The sequence below is a fragment of the Haemorhous mexicanus genome, chromosome 29 (genome assembly GCF_027477595.1).
Source record: "Haemorhous mexicanus isolate bHaeMex1 chromosome 29, bHaeMex1.pri, whole genome shotgun sequence".
Classification (NCBI taxonomy): Eukaryota; Metazoa; Chordata; class Aves; order Passeriformes; family Fringillidae; genus Haemorhous; species Haemorhous mexicanus.
The window spans coordinates 3,571,978-3,595,353 of record NC_082369.1 but is presented as its reverse complement, the minus strand read 5'-3'; the positions used below and the strand labels follow the sequence as shown (position 1 = coordinate 3,595,353).

At 58.2% G+C, this 23,376-nt stretch overlaps 1 protein-coding gene across 2 annotated transcripts; it reads left to right on the top strand.

The window, feature by feature from the left end:
- The first annotated feature begins 14,801 nt into the window (after nucleotides 1–14,801).
- LOC132339442 (acidic leucine-rich nuclear phosphoprotein 32 family member B) lies at nucleotides 14,802–22,961 on the top strand. 2 transcript variants are annotated; one of them, XM_059869686.1, is made up of 7 exons: nucleotides 14,802–14,959; nucleotides 17,323–17,472; nucleotides 17,922–18,044; nucleotides 18,985–19,183; nucleotides 19,460–19,578; nucleotides 19,915–19,969; nucleotides 21,188–22,961. In XM_059869686.1, exons 1-7 carry the CDS (start codon nucleotides 14,906–14,908, stop codon nucleotides 21,274–21,276), a joined length of 789 nt encoding a protein of 262 aa, XP_059725669.1. In that variant the 5' UTR covers nucleotides 14,802–14,905; the 3' UTR covers nucleotides 21,277–22,961. The 2 variants fall into 2 exon arrangements, with proteins under 2 accessions (XP_059725669.1, XP_059725668.1); XM_059869685.1 differs by having other exon boundaries at nucleotides 19,457–19,578.
- The last annotated feature ends 415 nt before the right edge of the window (nucleotides 22,962–23,376 follow it).

The window sequence follows — 23,376 nt, the reverse complement described above, 5'->3', positions numbered from 1 at the left end:
GTGACTTGCCCATCCCACTGGGAAGAGAGGCAGGGAAGGTGGCAGAGATGGATTTGGGAAGAAGATCCCACACAGGTGATGCCTGGTCTGTGTGAACATCTTTGAAAATAATGAGTTTTCCCACCCCAAAACCTCTGGCCCCCATGGGGTGAGCAAAGTGTCCAAACATCCCTGCTACATCCTGTGCCACCAGTGGGTAAATAACTGGGCAGGGTGTCACGGGTCTGCACCTCCCCTGATTCATCAATAACTAGGTCATAAAGAGAGCTTGGTTTCCTGCTGAGTCCTCACTCCACACTCCTGCTAATGTTTACATCCTCCTGCCTGTGGTCAGCAGGGCCTGGGATGCTGAGGATGCTGAGGATGCTGAGGATGCTGAGGATGCTGAGGATGCTGACACGGGGGTGGGCTGGGGACAGGAGGGTGCCCAGGGAGCACAGGGTGAAACTTCTGGGCCTTGTGAGAGTAACACAGAGACCCTCCAGTGCTGGCTCTGCTGAGGCCCCACCTCAAACCCTGGGGGCGGATTTGGGCTCCTCATGACAAGAAGGACCTGAAGGGGCTGGAGCGTGTCCAGAGAAGGGAACAGAGCTGGGGAAGGGTCTGGAGCACCAGGAGAGGCTGAGGGAGCTGGGAAAGGGGCTCAGCCTGGAGAAAGAGAGGCTCAGGGGGGAACTTCTGGGTCTGCACAACTTCTTGACAGGAGAGGACACTTGGGAGGGGTCGGGCTGTGCTCTCTGGCAACAATCAACAAGACAAGAGGAAACAGCCTCAAGTTGCCACAGGGGAGGTTTAGATTGGAAATTAGAGGCCTTTTCTTGCCAGAAAGATTGCAAAGCATTGTAATGGGCTGCCCAGGGCAGTGGTGGAGTCACTATCCCTGGAGGTGCTCAAAAGCAGCGTGGATGTGGCACTTGGGGACATGGGACAGTCATGAACTCAGTGGCAGTGCTGGGCTAATGGTTGGGCTTGATCATCTTTGTTTTTCCAGCCTTAAGGACTCTTGTGATTCTAAACCTCCCTGTATCCAAAAATGCTTTCTCTCAAAGCTTCCTTGAAGTCCTCACCTCCTTGCTAAGCCCTGGTGCCTCCTCCCCACCTGGCTCCTGACACCTCACCTCTGATCAGCTCTGTGAAGGTCAGTGACACAGGGACTGTCCTGTCCCCTCAGCTGCTCCCTTCCTGCTCCCTGGCACTGATGCCCTCTTGCAAGGCCCCACATCCCAGGCAGTACACCAGGCTTTGTGACACAGGACAGGGTTTCACCTGGACAGCCTCATCCCAGCTCTTTTGCCTCTCTGTCACCCCTGGGGCAGGCACTGGGTACCGAGGTTCTCACTGGGACAGCTGAGAGCAGGCAGTGGAACCACAGAATCCAGATAGTTTGGGTTGGGAGGGACATTAAAACCCATCCAGTGCCACCCCCTGTGCACCTTCCACTCTCCCAGGGGGCCTTGTCTAAGCCAAGGACGTTGTCCTTGAGCCAAGCCTTGTCCAGGTTGAGGGATGGAGCAGAGGCTTCACAGGAGCTGGACCAGCTCAGGGCCCAGCTGGCAGGGTTTTGTTGCTGTGTGCCCACAAGCCATGCTGGGCAGGCAGCTCTGCTGCTGCTGTTGCCAAAAACTGGGAAGAGGGGACTCTGGCAGGTGAGTTTGGGAAAATCCAGTTGTTTAACTCGAGGCTGGTCCTACCTGCTCTGTCCTGAGGCACTTTGGATTGAGATTTCCACCCGAACTGCTGCTGAGGAGGGATTTTTTACGAGATACCAATTACACTGTGGTTTAGGGCCACGTGTGTTTATTTATTGCTTTGGCTGCTGTGGGCAGAGGGGCAGCAACAGCAGGGCAGGGAGGATGAGGTGGGAGAGCTGGCATCCCACATTCCCACTGCTGTTGGCTCAGCAGAGTGAGTCAGAGCCCTGGGGTGGATGGAGACAAATGACTTTGCTCCATCCTCAGAGCGAGGCAGAGGGCGAGTCAGGAAGGGAATTCAGGCATTTTGGCTCCTTGCTGCCCTGCTGCAGCACTCTGTCCATGCCCAGGGAGGCCCTGGAGCTGCCTGGACAGGCTCCATCCCACTGCCATCCTTAGCTTTTGGTACTTCAAATCCAGAGCTGCAATTTCCTGCTTCCAGGTATAAAAACACAGGCAGGTGACCTGGGAGCTTTGTTAATGCTGAACAGTCAGATAATCCCTCTCCTTCCTGGCTCCAAAGGGCAGGAGTCTGTCCTCTGCCTGGCTGGGAAGCTGTTTCACAAATTGTGGTCAGGAAGAAATAACAAGAGCAGCAGGAGACGTGCTACTGCTGGATGTGCCTTGCTCAGCCAAATGGGAGCATTTGCCTCTGTGGCTGCCTCAGAGCCCCTCAGGAGCAATGTCCCCACTCCTTTCCCTTCTGCAGAGCTGCAAATATCTCTGTGTTTCCTCACCAGGCAGGGCAGGGGCTCCAGGCAACCAAAATCCAGCAGCAGAAGGAGCAGCAAAGGCAGGAGCACCCCACGCCAGGTGTGGCCTTGGAGCCTCCAGTGCCTGAAACACCTGCTGTGTGCAACACCTTGTGCAAGTCAGCCTCCACAGGGCACAGCACAAGCCTTGTCAGGCCCCACAGGGTTGGTCTCAGGGTCCAGGAGAGATTCCCCAGCAATCCCTCAGCACTGAGCAATGTCCCAGGCAGCCCGTGATCTGCACTCCAGGCAGGATGCCATACCAGGCAGCCCAGGAGGCTTTGTCAATCTGACCACCCCAGGCTTGTTTTGAAATCCTGGCAGGTTTAAAGCAAATGCCATAATTGCTGATGGTGACAGTGAGAACAGGAGTAATCAAAGGACATTCTCCCAGTGCTGTCATGTGTCACATGTGCCTCCAGCACTGCGAGGTGTGAGGAGAGGCTGTGCCTTGTGTAACTCACTGGGAGCTGCTGGGCCTGCAGGGGCTGAGCAGAGCCCTGCCCCACTCTCCTTACCTTGGAGATGAAAATATCTAAATCAGGAAATTTAATCAAGAATCACCTTATTCTTGGCCATGCACAGCACAACCTGGGCTTTCTCAGCCACAGGGCTGCCTGAAGTCCCAAGAGGTTTTGGATTTAGCAGCCACAGAGCAGGAAGGCTCCTCTCACCAAACCTAACCCCTGCAGCCAGCAACTTGTCATCTTTATTTCATAAAATCCTCAAGCTTACAACCCATCTCGTCCCCATGGGCAGGGACACCTTCCACTACCCCAGGCTGCTCCTGGCCCTGAACCCTTCCAGGATGGGACATTTGCTGGAATGTTAACTCTGAAGAGATGTGAAAAATGGAAGGGGATGCAGAGAAAATTCCTTCTTGCTTGGGCTGAGCCTGCAGTTCCCCATCCCAGCTGGCAGCAGCTCAGAGCAGGAGCTGTGTTATCCCACGCTGCAATCCCAGAGTGGTGCAAAGATTTGGCAGGAGACCCCAGTGGTTTGTGCAAGTCCTGGGAGAGATTTGATAGCAGAGTCTGCAAGCAGCCCTGGGAACCAGAGACTTCTTCAGGCAGGGCTGTCTCTGAGCTCTCAGGGAAGAGCCCCCCAGCCCCACCTTGCTCCCTGTTCCCTGCTGGGCAGAGAGCAGGAGCTGCTGCCTCTGCTTCAGGAAGGGGAATTAGGGCCTGAGGAAGTTCCTAAGAAGGCAGACACAGGTTTGGCTCCTGCCCCATCTTCTGGTGGTCAGTGATTTAATGCTTCCTTAGCTGGAGGTCCTGGGCTGTCCTGTAACCTGTCAGGACAGGCCAGTCCTGCCCATGCTAATCTGAGCCTTTTAAAGATTATTTTTATGGTCATATTCTATAGCAGCAAGGTTGTGTTTAATTAGGTGCTGGCTGGAAGAGCACCTCCTCTTAGAACCCTGGAATGTTTGGATTGGAAAGGACCCTAAAAAGCTTCCAATTCCATCCTCCTCCATGGCAGGGACACCTTCCACTGTCCCAGGCTGCTCCAGGCCCTGTTCAGCCTGGCCTTGGGCACTGCCAGGGACCATGGGGCAGCCACAGCCCTGCTACCCTGGGCAACTTGTGCCAGGGCCTCACCACCCTCACAGGGAAGGATTTTTCTTCAATATCCCATCTAACCCTGCCCTCTGGCAGTGTAAAACCAGCGTCCCCTTGCCTACCTGCTGCCTGATGGCTGCACTGAGAGCCCTTCCCTTCTAGAAAGGGAAATCCCAAGAAGCTGTTCCCTGTTCCCACCCTCCAGGTTCCTCCTGCTCATTCCCAGCGCATTCCCTGAGCCTTGTGGAGTTTCCCATCTCTGTTCAGAGAAGCACATCCCATCCCAGGTGTTTTCCAGCTCTGTCTCCCTACGCAAATAAAGGAAGGTGGGTATTTGGGACTCTCTCCCTTTTGGAAACACAAGTCTGGTGTGAGTGCCTCGAGGGCACAGAGGGGCTGCTGGGACAGGGACATGGTGACACCTTGAAGAGCCACTGGGAAAACCTCTTGGGAGAGTTTGTCACCCAGACTGGCAAAGCCTGAGGAGGGCAGGGAGGTGCAGGAGTGTCCCTGGAGAGTTCCCCTCAGTGCACATGCCATAGGAAGGTCCTGATGCCATTTCCAGGGTTGTGCCAGGATTGTGCTGATCTGCTGGCAAACTTGTGCCCAATTCTCAGGGCTGCCCCTGCTGCCTCAGGTTTGATCTTTTCTATTTTTCAGACTCTGTGCTGCTTTAGTGGGTGGGTCTGGGCTTCACATCAGGGGATGGTGAGCTCTGTGCACAGAGCAGGGAGACAAAACAATTCCTGCTCCAGCTGGGGACCAAGGACAAATGATCCAAATCTCAGCCCAAGAGCACAAACCCCGTGGGCTGGAGAGAGAAAAACAAGGATGGGACTGGATGGGCTGGGGCTGGAATGGGACAATGAACTGCAAGGTGCAAATGGGGCAGAACTGATCAAAGGGAGAGACCCTGTGACCTGGTGTCCATTTTGTGACCATTTTGGTTCATCTTGGTTCAAGAACCTCGCTGGGCTCTTGTGCTGCCCAAGGTGGGTCCATTGAGGCCTTTTAATAAATCCCTGCTTTATTCTTTAGCTCTGTCCAGCCTCTGCTCTAGCTCAGCCTTCACAAGGCATCACCCCAGGGACACTGGGAATCACCAAACAGGAATCACAGAATCCCTGGGCTTGGAAAAGCCCTCTAGGGCCATCAAGTCCAACCATCAACCCAGCACTGGCAAGGCCACTGGTAAACCTTGTCCCCAAGTGCCACCTCCACAGGTTTTTTGAACACTTTCAACCACAGCAGCTCCACCACTTCCCAGGACAGCCTGTTCCAGTGCCTGGACACCCTTTCCAAAAGGAACTTTTCCTAACACCCAATTTGAACTTCCCCTGGTACAATTTGTCAGGCCACCAGGTGTCTGATGGGCCAAACTCTGTGGAGAAGAAGTTGGGAGCAGTCCTCTTGCTGAACATCCACCCTGGCCCTCAGTAGCCCTCGCCTGCAGAAATGTTTCCTTCCTTCATTTAATAACTTCCTGATTCTTCACTACCTTGTTGCTCTTTTAATTCCTGCCTCTCCCTGCAGGAACTAAAACCCATCTCCAACTAATAAAACCAACTAATCCCAAGAGTTTGAGTCTTCAGGCAACTCCTAGGTGAAGCTGAAGGGCCCAAAATAACCCCTGGCTGCTGCAACTCCCTTGACTTCCTGCTTGCATCAGGATGGAGTTTGGCATCACAACAGCTCCGAGCTGTCAAATCAGCCCTGAGGAGGATCTGCCCACCCCATGCCAGCTCTGGAGGGTTTCAGGGGGGATGTGGGAGACTGGAGAAGGTGCAGGAGGGAGCCTGGGGGCTCTCCCGTGCTCCTGGAGATGTTTCCCAAGCCCAGCTGGACCCCGAGCAGCTCCTGCCTGCCAGGAATTCTCCCACACCCCCGGAGGGAGGGCGAGAGCCTTGCACAAGGCTGGTGACAGAGGAGGAGGAGGAGGAGGAGGCTGCTCTGGCCTCCAGGCTGAGCCCGTGCCTATCTCCCCTGTTGTTGAGACTGGGAAACTGGAATGGGAACTGGGAGAGGGAGCCATCCCACCCACAGTGTGCCTCTCCCTGTGCTGCTCTTTCCCAGACAGATGTTTCCCAAATCTCATTTTCATGTCCTGAACTCTCAGTGCAGGCAGGGAGCAGAGCTCAGCAGCCCCCTCGTGCTCTGAGACCATGGAGGTGATGAGGAGGAGCTCCAGCTTGCCCAGGGATGCTCTCACTCCAATGTTTCTCTGCAAAAAAAGAGGATATTAGCACAAACTCTGTGAATTAGGGGCAAGTGCAGCTGTGATTGAGCAAACACAGAAATCCTGATTTTCCTACCTGTTCACATTTCTGTTCAGAGAAATTCTCCAGACAAGTGCAAGCCCAGGCCAGAGAAGGGCAAGACCTCAGTGTTCAGCTGTCCATGGCCATGCTGAGCAGAAATGTCATGAGCTGGCTGAGACCTGATGCAGCTGGAGCATAGCCCAGGTGGCAGGAAAGTGGGCCAGGGATAGGAGAGGGTGATGCTCCAAGGAGGATGTGAGTGCTGCTTCAAACCCCATTTGAGAGCTGTGAACCCCAAAGTGGTGACAATTGAGGATCCTACACAGAGAGCTCCTGCCTGTTTGCTGGAATGTGCCATTATCCTGGAGTGAGGTGCTCTCCTGGGGTCCCTGGAAACGCCACCCCAGCAGCTGCAGCATTCTTTAACCCTAATCAGGGCTGCACCTTGGGGCCTGAGGCACCTGGAGTCCATTTCCCCCCTGTGTAAGCTCCTTGGGACAGGAGGTTTCTCTGTGTTGGTTCCTTTACAGGGGATCCAGAGCCCCCGGGCAGTGCCAAGCAGGAGTTGCCATTGTGGTTGCTCCTGGTGTTACTGCTGGGTCTGGCTGAGCTGAGGGACATTATAAAATCAGTAATTATTTTTTAATTAATTGTTGCAGGTCTTGCAAATGGCCTGGGAGGTGCTGGGGGCAGCTGGAGGTGACAACTCCACGTGCAGGTGAGGTGGGGACAGCGCCCTAAGGGCAGCCCTGGCTCCCCAAATGCCACCCTAGGCATGTCCCTGCTGTCTCTCCCTGGGCTGCAGCCAGAGCCATTCCCACCCCCTCTTTCCCAGGCATGGAGGTGATGCTGGGGTGTCTGGGAGCAGCTGGGCCCTGGCTCTGGGCAGGGTGGTGCTGCATCCACACCTGCCCTGCATGGCTCAGCTGGGGGATCAGGCAGGGATCTGCCAGGTGCCTCCAGATCTGCTCAGAGAGAGGGGCTGGCTGCTGCTTCATGGTTACAGGCACAGGGATGCCAGAGTCCACAGCTAATTACTGCAGAGCACAGCTAATTACTGCAGAGCAGCAAGGCAGGGGATGAACAGGAGCCCAGGGGAGCAGGAGGGCTGATGGCTGGACCAGGAGTGTGGCCAGCAGGGCAGGGACTGTCCCCTGGGCTGGCACTGCTGAGGTCCTGGGGACAGTTTGGGCTCCTCATGACAAGGAGGACGTTGAGGGGCTGGAGTATGTCCAGGGAAGGGAACAGAGCTGGGGAAGGGTCTGGAACTCCAGGAGAGGCTGAGGGAGCTGGGAAAGGGGCTCAGCCTGGAGCAAAGGAGGCTCAGGGGGGACCTTGTGGCTCTGCACAGCTCCTGACAGGAGGGGACAGCCAGGGGGGTCGGGCTCTGCTCCAGGGAACAGGGACAGGAGGAGAGGGAATGGCCTCAGGCTGGGCCAGGGGAGGTTTAGGTTGGGAACTGGGAAAATTCCTTCACAGGAAGGGTGGGCAGGCACTGGCACAGCTGCCAGGGCAGTGCTGGAGATCCCAACCCTGGAGGTGCTCAAAAGCAGCATGGAGAGGGGAATTGGGGCATTGGGAAAGGGGGGATTGAGGTACATGGGGAAAAGGGGGTCCGGGGATGGTGGCACTTGGGGACAGGGCCTGGTGGTGACCGTGGTGCTGCTGGGTTAATGGTTGGACTCTACAGCTCCTGTTTGGGACCCTGGTGCCACCCAAACCCTTGGGGCGCCTCCACCTCATCTGAGTCACAAAAAACTGCCTGGAGGTCCCACACTGTCAGTCCCAAACTGTCCCCACCTGTCCCCACCTGTCCCCACCTGCCCCAGGTGCGTCTCCAGGACCTGCCCATGCCCCAGAAGTGCCTGGTGCTGAACGCCACCTTTGAGGAGGCTGGCCCTGCCCGTTGGGGCAGGCAGGTGGGCCTGGGGGGTTTGGGGGGTCTGAGGGGGTTTGGAGGGATTTTACGGAATCCTAATGGAGTTTAGGGGTGTCCTGAGGGGATTTTGGGGGGTCGTGGGGGGGGTTTAGTGTCCCTTGCCTCGGGAGCAGCCGTTATCCCAGAGCAGGGCACCGTGCCCGGGGTGCCCTCGGGGCCCAGCCGTGCTCAGAGCCCTCCTGCACAGGGAGGGGTTCCCCGCTCCCCCCGGCCCATCCCGGGACCCCCGAACCCGCCGGGACCCCCCCATGGCCCGGGAACCCGCCATGGCCCGGGACCCCCCCCCCATGGCCCGGGAACCCGCCATGGCCCGGGACCCCCCCCATGGCCCGGGACCCCCCCCATGGCCCGGGACCCCCCCCATGGCCCGGGAACACCCCATGGCCCGGGACCCCCCCCCATGGCCCGGGACCCCCCCCATGGCCCGGGAACACCCCATGGCCCGGGACCCCCCCCATGGCCCGGGACCCCCCCCATGGCCCGGGACCCCCCCCATGGCCCGGGAACACCCCATGGCCCGGGACCCCCCCCATGGCCCGGGACCCCCCCCATGGCCCGGGAACCCCCCATGGCCCGGGACCCCCCCCCATGGCCCGGGAATCCCCCATGGCCGTGCTGGTGCTGCCCCCTGCGGGTGACGGGGTCGCGGTGCAGGCGGAGAGCGGGAAACGGGATTGGGGTACGGGAAAGGGATTGGGGTACGGGGAATGGGGTACTGGAAAGGGATTGGGGTACGGGAAAGGGATTGGGCTACGGGGAATGGGATTGGGGTACGGGAATGGGATTGGGGTACCGGAAAGGGATTGGGGTACGGGGAATGGGAATGGGGTACGGGGAATGGGAATGGGGTATGGGAATGGGATTGGGGTACGGGAAAGGGATTGGGGTACCGGGAATGGGGTTGGGGTACGGGGAATGGGATTGGGGTACGGGAAAGGGATTGGGGTACCGGGAATGGGATTGGGGTACGGGAATGGGATTGGGGTACGGGAAAGGGATTGGGGTACGGGGAATGGGATTGGGGTACGGGAAATGGGATTGGGGTATGGGAATGGGATTGGGGTACGGGAAAGGGATTGGGGTACCGGGAATGGGATTGGGGTATGGGAAAGGGGATTTTGGGTACGGGGAATGGGATTGGGGTACTGGGAAAGGGATTGGGGTGCAGGGAAAGGGATTGGGGCGCAGGAAAGGGGATTTTGGGTATGGGGCAATCCAGGTACAGGACAATGCCATTCCACCCCTGCCATGGCAGGGACACCTCCCACTGTCCCAGGCTGCTCCCAGCCCTGTCCAGCCTGGCCTTGGGCACAGCCAGGGATCCAGGGGCAGCCCCAGCTGCTCTGGGCACCCTGTGCCAGGGCCTGCCCACTCTCCCAGGGAACAATTCCTGCCCAAGATCCCATCCAGCCCTGCCCTCTGGCAGTGGGAGCCATTCCCTGGGTCCTGTCCCTCCAGGCCTTGTCCCCAGTCCCTCTCCAGCTCTCCTGGAGCCCCTTCAGGCCCTGCCAGGGGCTCTGAGCTCTCCCTGGAGCCTTCTCTTGTCCAGGCTGGGCACCCCCAGCTCTCCTGGAGGACACAGGACACCTGGGGGATCCTTGTGGCTGTTTGAGGACAGGAGAGCTGTGGTGGGCAGCTCCTTGTGGCACAGCCAGGGCTCCCCAGGGACTCTGAGGAGCCACCGGGCCAGGAGTGAAGCAGTTAAACTCTGTATAAAACACAGGCCGGTGATGTTGTGTTGTATAACAGACAGATAATACGTTTTTTCCCGGCATCTGTGCTCCAGCTTGCCTGAAAAGCTCCAGACCTGAATTTCAACCCCTGTCAGCAGTTCCAGTCCAGCCTCGCAGCGCTGTCACCCGCAGTAAATTACCGGCTTGGCGTTAATCTGCCCGAGCGCAGGGAGCCGAGATCCCTGCAAATGCATCTCCCAGACATCCCCTGCGAGCCGCAGCTTTAAAATCCATTCGGGGGAAGCAGAGCCGGGGTTTTATTGGAGGGCAAACAGAAAAGCTCAGCTCCCGAGGGAGCGCGGCCCAGGGGAGGGGAGATAAAGCCACCCCGGCCCGGGGCGGGGGGGACAGGCCATTGTTTGCTACAAAGGACAGGAAACGAGCCTCAAAGGGGACATGAAAGAACCTTAAAACAAATGCAGATCAGCGAGCGGGGATGGCTCCGAGCATCTCCCGCCTGCGCTGCCCGGGGCCGCTGCGGGGCTCGGAGCGGGGAGCCGGGGACCCCTCGGGTGCTGGACCTGCCTTTCCCCCCAGGATGGAGCCGAAAAGGGTCGGAGGGGCCTGGGATCACCCCGAGCCACCCATTGTGGCCGGGCTCGATGGTTGTGGAATCGTCACATCAATGAATGGTTTGGGATGAAAGGGACCTTAAAGTGCCACCCCTGCCATGGCAGGGACACCTTCCACTGTCCCAGGCTGCTCCAAGCCCTGTCCAGCCTGGCCTTGACCGTATGGTTAGACTCAATGGTCCTAAAGCTCCTCTCCAACCTAAAAAATTCCATGGTTCCACCCCCCTTCCAAATCCCTTCATTCCCACGGGGTGTGACTGAGCTGGGCAGGACACTCAGAGCTTGTCCTTACTCCAGCCTTGGGCTGCTCTCCTGCTCCTCTAGTACCCCCAAAACTCATCCCATCCTCAAAACTCATCCCATCCCCAAAACACATCCCCTCCTCCATTCATCCATCCCCCAAACCCATCCCCTCCTCCATCCCCTCTGCCCAGCTCCACACAGCCCCAGAACTGGGTGGGTTTGGGGTCTCCTTAGGGCCCCCCAAGGAGGGGGAGCTGGTGTGGTGCCTCTCTCTGGCTGGAGAACCCGAGCTGTGCTCAGCCAGAGGAGTCACAGAGGTGCCAAAAACGCGTTAAAGACACTTTTTCTCCCCGAGATAGCCCTTATCAGCTCTGAAAGAGCCTGGGTTTGGTCCCTTTGGAGCTGAGCCCCTCTGCTGAACGTTCTGCTCCTCCCAGTGAGAGCAGGCTGGCGTTGGAGCCAAGTGGCAGCAGTGACCCACGGTGGCCCACAAAGCCATTTCCTGCCATACAAGGCAGGCTGGTGGCCCTGTGCCAGAGGGGACAATGAGGGACGGTGGGGCCTGGCCTGCGAGCCCTCGTGTTCCTGTTTACTTGGAGCCTTGCTCGTGGATCAGAGAGATTGCCCTGGTTCCTTTCTCAGCCATTTGGAGCGCAGTGGCAGGCAGCAGTGCCCAAATCCTGCAGGAATCCTCCTCCTGCGTGGGTCCCTGGCATTGGTGGCTCTGTGTCCTCAGTGGGGACCTTCCCCAGCCATGCAGGGGGTCCCACCAGCTCTGCCACCCCCTGGAGGGACAGCAGGGCCCGAGGCCACCTCCTGGGCCAGGGGCAGTGACCGCCCTGCTGGCCCTGTCCTGTCCCCTGCCAGGCCAGCTGCGTTCCAGGCTGAGCCCAGGGCTCCGTGTGTCCCTGTCACACGAGGGAAGGGACAAACAGCAGCCCCGCAGCGAGGGAGGTGCCGCTGTTATCTCGTCCTTCCTGCAGCCCAGAGCCCGACACACACCCTGCCTTTATCGGCACGGCCGCGGGCAGGGAGGGGCTGGGACAGGGACAGCGACAGGGGCCGGGCAGGGGGACAGGAACGTGGCACTGGGGACAGGAACATAGCGCTGGGGACAGGAACATGGCACTGGGGATGAGAACATGGCACTGGGGACAGGAATGTGGAACTGGGGACAGGAACGTGGCACTGGGGATGGGAACATGACACTGGGGACAGGAACATGGCACTGGGGATGGGAACATGACACTGGGGACAGGAGCATGGCACTGGGGACAGGAACGTGGCACTGGGGACAGGAACGTGGCACTGGGGATGGGAACATGGCACTGGGGACAGGAACGTGGCACTGGGGACAGGAACGTGGCCCTGGGGATGGGAACATGGCACTGGGGATGGGAACATGGCACTGTGGATGGGAATGTGGCACTGGGGATGGGAACGGGGCACTGGGGATGGGAAAGTGACACTGGGGACAGGAGAGTAGCACTGGGGACAGGAATGTGGCACTGGGGATGGGAATGTGGCACTGGGGACAGGAAAGTGGCACTGGTGATGGGAAAGTGGCACTGGGGACAGAAAAGTGGCACTGAGGACAAAAATATGGCCCTGGGGATGGGAAAGTGGCAGGGGGCAAGAACAAGGCAGTGGGGACAACAAAGTGGCATTGGGGTCAGAAATATGGCACTGGGGACAGGAAAGCGACATTGAGGATGGGAATGTGGCACTGGGGACAAGAACATGGCAGTGGGGATGGGAATGTGGCACTGGGGACAGGAATGTGGCCCTAGGAATGGGAATGTGGCAGTGGGACAAGGACATGGCACTGGGGACAGGAAAGTGGCACTGGGGTTGGAAATGTGGCACTGAGGATGGGAAAGTGACACTGAGGACCAGAAAATGGAATCAGAGAATTGCTGAGGTTGGAAAAGCCCTCAGGGATCATCGAGTCCAACCATGGCCCCAGCACTGCCAAGGCCACCCCTAATCCAGGTCCCCAAGTGCCACATCCATGTGTGGTTTGACCACTCCAGGGATGGTGACCCCAGCACTGCCCTGGGCAGTTGTGCCAGGGCCTGACCCCCCTTTCTGTGAAGGAATTTCTCCTGATCTCCACTCCAAACCTCCCCTGGAGCAGCTTGAGGCCATTTCCTCTTGTCCTGTGCCTTGGACTCAGGAGAAGATCCCGACCCCCACCCAGCTGCAGCCTCAGGAAGCTGCCAGAGGCACCTGGGGGTGGGAGCACGGAGCTGGAGAAGGGATTGTGGTGCCTGGGGTTGGGGACAGCCCTTGGGGACTGGGACATGGTGCCTGGAGGTGGGAATGTGGCTCTGGAGAGTGGAACACAACACCTGGGGATGGGAACATGGTGCTTGAGGATGGGAACTCTGGAGATGGAACCATGGAAACTGGGAATGGAACCATGGAATCTGGGATGGGAACGAGGCTCTGGGGATGAAACCATGGATCTGGAGATGGAACCATGGTTTCTGGGAATGGGAATGTGGCTCTGGAGACTGGAACACAATGCCTGGGGATGGGAACACGGTGCTAGAGGATGGGAATGTGGCTCTGGAGATGGAAAAATGGAACCAGGGTATCTGGGAATGTGGTTCTGGAGAAGGGATCCTGGTTCCTGAGGATAGAAATGTGGCTCTGGAAATAGAACCATGGTACCTGGGAATGGGAATGTGGCTCTGGAGATGGAACCATGGTGCTTGAGGATGCTGGAAACTGAACACAGTGCTTGAGGTTGGGAATGTGGGTCTGGAGATGGCACCATGGCTCTGGAGATGGAATTGTAGTACCTGGGCATGGGAAATGGGCTCTGGAGAAGGAATCCTGGTTCTTCAGGATGGGAACACTGTGCTGGAGACTTGGACACTGCGCCTGGGGGTGGGAATGTGGCTGCTGGAGAAGGAACCATGGTACCTGGGGATGGGAATGTTGTTGTGGAGGAGGAACCATGGTTCTTAAGGATAGGGACACTGTGGATAGGGAGACTGGAACACATTGCCATGGGGTGGAAACACAGTGCTTGAGGACAGGAATGTGGCACTGGAGATGGAAACAGGGTGCCTGGGGATGGGAACATGGTGCTTGAGGATGGCAACATGGCTCTGAAGATGGAAACAAACTGCTGGAGAAGGAACCACGGTACCAGGGGATGGGAATGAGGCTCTGGAGGAGGAACGGTGGTGCTTGAGGATGGGAACACAGCACTGGAGACTGGAACACATTGCCTGGGGTTGGAAATGGGGCCCTGGAGAATGGAACACAGTGCTGGAGACTGGAACACATTGCCTGGGGTTGGAAATGGGGCCCTGGAGAATGGAACACAGTGCCTGGTGGTGGTAGCACGGTGCTTGAGGATGGGAATGTGGCTCTGAAGATGGGACCGTGGCTCTGGAGATGGAAAGGTGGCTCTGGAGAAGGAATCATGGCTCTTGATGATGGGAATGTGGTGCTGGAGAAGGAACCATGGTACTTGGGATGGGAATGTGGCCCTGGAGGAGGAATCCTGGTTCTTGAGGATGGGAACTGGATGGTGTTGGGAGACTAGAACACATTGCCTGGCGTTGGAAATGTGGTTCTGGAGATAGGAATGTGGTTCTGGAGATAGGGAAAGTGACTCTGGAGAAGAAATCCTGGTTCTTGAGGATGGGAACGCTGTGCTGGAGACTGGAATGCAGCGCCTGTGGGTGTGAATGTAGCTCTGGAGATAGGAACAGGCTGCTGAAGACCGGAACACAGCACCTGAGGGTCGGAATGTGCCACTGCAGCTGGCAGCACGGTGCCTGGGGACAGAAACGTGCCCGCGGAACGCGGTGCCGCGGGTGGGCAGCGCCCGGTGAGCCCCGGGGGCCGCGGCCGTGCGGGCCGGGACTCGAACCCGGGTCCTCGGGAGGACGGGGTGTGTGGGGGGGCGCTGCCGCCAGGGGGCGCAGCCGCGCGCGGCCCGGGCGGGGGGGGCGCGGCGCGCGCGCCTTTGTTGCCGTTGGCGCCTCTTCCTGCGCCGGGCGGCGGCGGCGCGCGCGCGGGCGGGGGCGGGAGCGCGAGCGCGGCGGGGCCGGGAGCGGCGGCGGCGGCACCGGGAGCGGCACCGGGAGCGCAGCGCGGCTCGGGCTCGGCGGAGCAGAGCGGAGCGGCGGGAGCATGGAGATGGAGAAGCGCTTGACGCTGGAGCTGCGCAACAAGAAGCCGAGCGAGGTGCGGCGGGGAGCGGGGCGGCACGTGCTGCGGGCGGGATGGGGGGGTGGTTTGGCGGTGGGAGAGCGGCCCGCGGGGGTCCCGCACGGCGGGGACCGGGCGGGTTTGGCGGGGTGGGGACGGGGCGGTTGTGGCGGGAGCGGAGCGCGGCGGCGGGAGCGCTCCCGCCCGGCCCGCAGCCCCGGCATGGCGGCGCGCACGTGCGCGGCGGGGCCCGCCCGCACCGGGGCCGCGCTGGAGGCGGCGGCGGGGCCCGGCCCGGCTCGCGGAGGGGCGCGGGGGACAGCGGGCCGGGCAGCGGGCAGGGCCGGGCCAGGCCGGGTCGGGGCGGGCCCCGCCGCAGTCAGCGGGCCCGGCCCGGGCGGCCCCGCGCGGCCATGGCGGCTCGGCCATGTTAGCGGGGCCCGGCCGGGCCCGGAGCGGCTCCCGCGGGCTCCTCCGCCCGGGCAAGGGCTCGGGGGCTGCGGGGATGAACCTGTAGGTGCCGCCCGGGCCGCCCTTGCCCCTCCGCCGGCGGCCGCGGGGCCGGGCCCGGCGCTCCTCACCCTCTCCGGGGCCGCCTCATCCCCGGGTCTTCTCCTCCGGCCGTCCCTTCCCGGATCTTCCCTTTTCCCCGGATCTCCCCGCTCCCTTTCCCCTGGATCTGCCCTTTCACCGGATCTCCCCTTTTCCCTGGATCTCCCCGTTCCCTTTTTCCTGGATCTCCCCTTTTTCCCTGATCTCCCCGTTCCCCTTTCCCTGGCTCTCCCTTTTTTCCGGATCTCCCCGTCCCGGGCCGCCCCGCTGGGCCGTGCCCGGTCCCTCCCTGGCCCCGGGGACAGTCGGTGTCGTGGCAGCCGCGAGCCGTGGCCCCGAGCACGGGGGGAACGGGCGCTGAGCGGGGCTTTGGGTGGAGATTAAAGCGGCTTCGGGCACGGCCAGGGGATTTGCAGGAGCAGAGCGGCTGGGCAGGAGGAGCTGGGAGCGCCTGGTGCCCGTGGTCGGGGCTGGGTGTCCCTGCGTGTCCTGGGACCCGCTGAGTGTGCTGGGACATCAGAAGGGGCCCGGCCTGGGGTAAAGCTGGGCTTGGCTGGGTTAGGCTCGGGGCACCCAGAGCAGCTGGGGCTGCCCCTGGATCCCTGGCAGTGCCCAAGGCCAGGCTGGACAGGGCTGGGAGCAGCCTGGGACAGTGGGAGGTGTCCCTGCCATGGCAGGGGTGGCACTGGATGGGCTCTGAGGTCCCTTTTAACCCAAACCAGTCTGGGATTCCACGATAACCTGCTGGAGTTCAGGCTCACCTCTGTGCTCACAGCAGCAGCCACCCAGGTGTGCCCTTTGCCACCTTTACCCCCAGCACGGTGACAGTCCCACTTTGGTTGGAGCACGTCAGGTTTCTGACGTGTTGGGGAGCAAAACACACTCGGCTCCAAAACTTCTGAGAGCCTCACCTCAACTCCCAAAGCAGCGATGCCACTTGAGGAGTTTGAGGCCATAATTCATTCTGAGCTTGTGCTGTGAAGGTGGCAGAGATGGCCCCCAGCCCCAGGCTCTCCCTCTGGGAAGGCAGAGAGTTTAAAATGACTGGGAGCTGGCTGGTGTGAGCAGGAGAGGGAAAATGGGAGCGCTGCGAAGGAGGAATTTGGAGAGCACCACGAGCCTTCTGGCCAAGGCTCATTTTTGCATCTTGCTGTCAAGAATGTGTGGGGTAAAAGCAGGTTTTGGGAGTGGTTTGTGAGAGCTGGGGCTGTGTCTGGGGGGCAGGGGTGTTTTCCCCCAGGTGTTTGGGGACAGCAGCTCTGTGCTGGTGCTTGGTGGTCCTGGTGGCACAGGGGGGTTGATTCCTTCCTGTGCTGAATTCCTGGATGTGGAATCCATGCTGGGCACAATGTTTGGTGCCATCAGAGGCCTTGTGTCACCAGCCTGAGGTTGAGCTCATGTGCTGAGCCCTGCCCAGGCACCTGTGCCACCTCACTGACACTGTCACAGGGAGGTCAGTCCTGTGTAGGGACAGGTTTGCTGGCACCCCAGGGGTGTGGGGGACAAAGTGAGAGGGGACAAACCCAGCTGACCTTGTTTGGCCCCTCGTTAGCAGAGCCTGAAGCTGACTCTGAAAGCTTTATTGATGTGACCTCGTGGTTCCAAACCCCTGGAGGGAGGATGGGGACTTGGTGGGGACAGCAGCAGTGTGTTGGTGGCCTGTGCTTAGAGGGTCAAACTCCAACCACGGTGAAGGACTGTCACCAAAAGTTAGTTGGCTTTAAGGTCCTAAATTTGAGTGAGGAGGACCTGGAGGCTCAGCTGAGCTCTGGGTGTGTTGGTGGTGTCACCTCGAGGCCAGGGGGACGGTGGCAGCTGTGGTGACAGCTGTGGGTGTCCCTGTGCAGGTGAAGGAGCTGGTCCTGGACAACTGTCGCTCAGAGGATGGCAAGGTGGCCGGCCTCTCCTCAGACTTTGAGAACCTGGAGTTCCTCAGCATGATCAACATCAACCTGCTGTCCGTGTCCAACCTCCCCAAACTCAACAAGCTCCGGAAGGTGAGTCTGGACTCTGCTCCCGTCTCCAGCGCCCTTGGCCTTGTGCTGCCCCTGGTGGCTGTTGGCTTTTCTGTATTTGCCAGAAAATATCTTGAATTTTGCTCCTTGCTTGTTATCTGAGCAAGTGAGAGGGGTCGGTTTTAATGTGCAACAAAACCCTTCTGAGCTCTTCAGGTGTTTAGTGCCCTTCCTGTCTTGTTTTTCTGCTCTTGTGCTGCTGTCAGACGCTTCATGACACCATAAATATTTTGGATTTTGGAGCACTTACCAGCATGGGGGTGGCTGGCAGTTCTGTGTCCCTGCAGGAAAGGGGTTTTAAGGGCAAACTTGACCTGCTGCTCTGTGAGCTGAAATTTGGGTGCTCATTGCAGCCCAGTTCTCAGTGCAATTTCCTTCCCTGTATCACAAGCTGAAACTCTTGGTGACCATGTGATATTCCCTCCCTTCAGCTGGAGCTGAGTGATAATAGGATTTCTGGTGGCCTTGAAGTTCTAGCAGAGAAAACTCCCAACCTGACACACTTGAACCTAAGTGGCAACAAGATCAAAGACATCAATACCCTGGAGCCCTTGGTGAGTGGAGGCTGTGCTGGAATCCCAGGGATGGCTTTTCCTTTGGGGATTGGGTCTGTGCAGCAGGAATCCAACGTCTTGGTAACTGTTCCAACAGCACTTCGTGGTTCTGATGGGAACAGATTTGATCCCAGTTTGAGGCTGGGCCAGTAGTTAATGGCTCCTCAGTCTGGAAAAGCAGCAGCCAGTTGCTAAAAGAAGCGTGAAATGGGGCTGGATGAGTAAAACTGTGGATGCTCAGTGCCCAGCTGAGAAGGGACCGGGAAAGGGTCGGAGGCAGTTGGAGGTAGGTGGCACCTGGGGTGTCATGGAATGAGGTAACTGGGCAGCACTGAGGGCATCTGTCCCATCAGCCTGAAGGTCCTGCTGCCCCAGCACTGCAGGGCTCCCATTCCCGTTCCCACAGTGGTCAGTGAGGCTGGAAAAGGCCTCTGAAGCTCCACCTGAGCTGCCCCAGGAAGGCTGTGAGGGACACCTGAAAGGTCTGACACAGGACATTGGTCTCACTGGCTGTTTGTCCATCCATTCCCTCCAGAAGGAATTTGGGACTGTTTTGCTCCTGCTTTCCTTGGCGTGGTGCCTGCTCTGATGGCCTGAGCTGGGCTGTGCCAAGGGCACCCAGGCTGCAGCTCTCCCTGAGCTCTGCCTGATCTTTTGAGCGGGATGAATCCAGCTCAGCTACTCCTGAGCTTGCTGGGCCTGCTCAGAAGAAAGAAGGATTTGCAGTTACACAGAGAGTTTGTTCCAGAAAGGGAAGCCAGGACAGAGGAGCTGGACAGAAATGTGCCCACAATGAGAGGAGCAGTGACTCCTCTCCATTTAAGGATCATGTGGGGCAGAACCGCTCTGTGCTGGACCTGGGCAGTGCCCAACCACCCTGCCTTGCCTTCCTGATCTTCAGACAGCACTGTAAATAACCTTAACAAACTGATTTTTGCAGAAAAAGTTGCCAAACCTCCACAGTCTGGACCTGTTCAACTGTGAGGTGACGATGCTCATCAACTACCGGGAGAGCGTCTTCGCCCTCCTGCCCCAGCTCACCTACCTGGATGGCTTTGATGCTGACGAGCAGGAAGCCCCTGACTCAGACCCTGAAGCAGATGGGGATGCACTGGAAGATGATTATGAGAATGGGGAAGGTGAGGGTTTTTTTTCCTCCTGGTTTCCCTGCTTGGTAATGACCCCTTTTGCACTTCTGGGTGGGTTCCACCGCTGGAGGAGGGGCTGTGGGGGTCCCTCACCCCCTCTCCCTGCCCCACCCCACTCCTGGCAGGGAGTGGGACTTGCTGCGAGGTGACAGGGCTTGGTGCTGCCCCTCCTCATCCTCTGCCTGCTGCTCACACAGCACTGAGGGGTGAGGGGTGCCTGGGTTTGGGAACTGGGGCACTTCCCTCCCTCCCCCTTTTTGGTAGAAGGTGAGGAAGAGGAGGATGATGAGGAGGAAGACGATTTGGATGAAGAAGTCATCGATGATGAGGAAGATGAAGACGATGATCTGGAAGGTGAAGAGGAGGAGGATGGAGTAGATGATGAGGTGAGGCTGTCACCAGGTCACACCTTTGTCCCTTGTCTGGTGACCCAGGTGTCACAGGAGCCTGTCTGGGGGCAGATCTCAGGAGTTTGCTGCCCACTCTGGGCTGCTGAGTGTCACAAACTGCAGAGAGTTTCCAGGTCAGCCTTGGCCTGGCCCTTCCGTGGCTCTGGGTGATGGATCCCTGCAGCCCCATCCCTGGGATGTGAGGAGCTCTTGGAGATCCTGAGCTTCTCCTGCCACCCTCAGGCTTCAGTGGGGTGGGACAGGGGAGCAGGACTGGGATTACTGCTCATGGGATTGGGGCTCCTGCTACAAAGCCTCTTGTTTTCACTCCAGGAGGAAGATGAGGAGGAGGATGGTGAGGAGGATGAAGAAGATGAAGCTGAAGATGGTGAGTCGAGTCCTAACAATCAGATTTCTTGCAGAGCTCCCTCAACAGTCAAATATTTGGTGTTTTTGGAGCTTCCTCAGCCTCAGTGCAGGGCTGTTGTTGCTGCAGCTTTTCTGCCTGAGCTGGCGCTGAGCAGTGTCATCACCAAGGGTCACACAGGGAGGGAAAGGGATGAAATTCCAACCATGCTGGGTAATTCTGGGAAATGTGAGAGGTCAGCTGCTTAGAAAAGCAGTTCTGGGAACTGATGGGCCATGCAGGAGCAGGGCTTCTGTCCCAGGAGGGTGTGAGGGAATCTCCTGGGGACACATTCCCCTCTCAGATCTGAGCTTGAGGCCAGGCTCCTCTGGTTGTACAAACAAACACCCAGATGAAAGTTGACAGAATATTGTGGCTGCTGTGAATTCAAGTGATCTGGGATGAATCATGGAATTGTTAAGGCTGGGAAACCCCTCTAATACTGAGTCCAACACCACCATGTTCACCACTGACCCCTGTCCCCCAGTGCCACATCCACATTTTTTTGAGCAGTTCCAGGGGTGGTGATTCCACCACTGCCCTGGGCAGCCTGTGCCAATGCCTGACCACCTTCTCCTTGAAGGAATTTTTCCCAATATCCCATTTAAACCTCACCTGGTGCAACTTGAGGCCATTTCCTCTTACCCTGTCACTTGTTACCTGGAACAAGACTGCCTGTCCCCTCCTGTCAGGGAGCTGTGAGGAGCCACAAAGTCCCCTCTGAGCCTCCTTTTATCCAGGCTGAGCTCCTTTCCAGCTCCCTCAGTCCCTCCTGGTGCTCCAGACCCTTCCCCAGCTCAGTTCCCTGCCCTGGACTCTCTCCAGCCCCTCAGTATCCTCCTTGTCAGGAGGGGCCCAAAACTGCTCCAGGATTTGAGGCCAGCCCAGGGGGCCCTGAGCTTGGTCAGGAGTGCCTGATTCCTGCAGGTGCTGTGTTTTTCAGGATGCTCAACAACAAAAAAATAAAATTAAAAAAAAAAAAAAATCCCTTTTTCAGCTGTTGTCCAGGATGCTTGGAGGGCAGAGAAAGTTGCTGGTTGTCTCATGTCAGCCCAGGCTTTTCCAGGAGGAGCAGGGCAGGGTGGATCTGTGGATCTGCTCCCAAGTGGTGCCAGTCTGTCCCCTGCCTGCTGCCAGCTGCAGAGCTCAGCTGCTGTCCTTGGGCTGGGCTGGAAGAGTGAATCCCCCCTCTCTTTGCAGACCACCCGTGTGGGCAGAAGAGAAAACGAAGTCTAGAGGATGAAGGAGAGGAAGATGCAGAGGATGAAGAGGATGATGAGGATGACTGATCCCAGCGAGCCAATCAGTTTTACAGACTCTGACTGTGCTTGTCTTAACCTCCCCGTTGTGTCTGTGTGAGACTGTAAATCCCTGTCTCCCACTCCTCCTCCTCCCCCTTTGTATGGCTGCAGCGTCCACAATATATTTTTTTAAGATTTAGAATACTGTAGGCATTCAGGGGAATCTTCCATACAAGGCTCACTTTTTTTCTCACAAGTATCTCATGACCAAAGGCTTTTCTCCGTTCAGTGGTTTGTGCAGCAGCTTAAAAAAAAGCGAAAAAAAAAGCAAAAAAAAAGCCAAAAAAAAATCAAAAAAAGAGGAAAAAAAAAAAATCTCCTCCTTAGGGTATCTGTGTATCCCAAATCAGCTGTGCCACACTGGACTCAGAGCTCCAGCTGTCACCCTGCCAGCACAGAAGGCCTTTGCCACCCTCGTGCCCTCAGCCCAGGGCTCTGAAGATGCTTTTTGAGCCACCTCGGGTGCAAAATCTGGTTCATCTGCGTGGACTCACGAGGATCCTGAGGGTGTCTCAGATCTGAAATCATGGTGATGTAATCTCTGGACATGCTTGAAGATGCTTTAGTGCTGGGGATGGGGGTGCCTGGGGTTTTGGGGGAGGGAGGGAGGGGCTGCTTGCATGACCTGGTACCTCTGCCGATGCACCTTGCAGTAACCCTGCACTTGCTTTCCTATTTTATTTTATGAACTGGAACATTTTTCCCATTGGCCACTTGAGAACTGTCCCTTGGGCTGTCCCAGGTCAGGGGGGTTCCTGTGGCTGTGTCATTGCTGCGGGGAGCCCTGCAGCAGCTGTGGGAAGGGATAGGGAATGCAGGTGAGGGGGTACTGCTCCTCCACCCCTCATTTCACACTGCACAGCCCTGTGCAGCCACCATCACTGTGACTGATGCTCCTGCAGACCGTGTTAGCCTGGAAATTCTCAGGGTCCTTCTGCCAGCCAGTGCCACCTCTGCACGGGCCCCTGGTGCCAGCCTGGCCTGGGCATCCTCCTCTTCCTCCTCCTGGGTTCCCAGCAGGGAGCAGAGCTCCAGCTCCCCCCTCGTGGCACCCCTTGGTGGCTGGAGGGAGGATCTGGGGGAGCCAGGCAGGTGCATGCAGCATTCCCATCCCCATTCCCACCTTCCCTGCCATCCCAGAGGTGTCCAGCCAGCGCATCCCTGGGGAGAAGGGCCCGGGGAGGGAGGGAGGGATGCTCGGGGTGGGGCAGCCCGGGGGTGCAGACAAGCACTGGCACTTTGTGGCATTCCCGCTGGGGCTCCGTGTGCCCCCGGGGCCGAGGCTCCAGCCCTCCCCTCCCCTCCCGGGGGGTGTGGGGTGTGTTGAGCAGCACATCCCCCCTCCTGCCTCGCTTCGCTGGTGTCTCTTGCATTGTACAGTCGCTGTGACCATTCGGAGAAGAACTAATCCTGTAAAATGCAAACTGAGTAACTTATAAATGTTTAAGGAATTTTAAAAAAGAAAAAAAAAAAGAGCAAAAAAAAAAAGAGCAGCAGTTACTTCTAATTTTTTTCCCTGCATTTTTAGCAGATTGTATGGATTTTATATTAGCCTAGTAACTGTCAGGTTTTGATTGGTCAGACTAGTCCCAGAAATAAGGATCTCCAGCCCTTTTGTATCTTTTGTTACAAAATTTGGATAAAACTTTAATAAAGACTTCAGTTTTTAAAAATCCATTGCTATGGAGCTTGTCTTGGCTGCCTCTGCCTTGGGACCAGCCAGGAATGCTCGGGTTTGTGCTGGGAGCAGGGACTGTCCCCTGTCCCCAGGAGGGCTGGGTTGGGCTCAGCCTGGGCTGGCAGGGACAGAGGGGGGGGCTCTGCTGTGGGCTGGGGTCTGCGGGCCCCCCATGGGTCAGTGCTGCCCTTGGGGGGGACAGAGCCAGACCCAGGGTCAGGGACAGCTTGGGAAGGGTCTCCCTCCTCCCTTTGGGGTGGCACTGCCATGGAGGGGGCTGGGGGGCCAGGGGCCAGCTGGGCGTGGGGGCTGAGCTGTGCCCCCTGCCCCACTTTGGGACCTGGGGGTCCCTTTGGGGTGCTCTGTGACCCTGTGCTGGCTCTGTGATGGGTTGTCACTCTGCCGGGTCT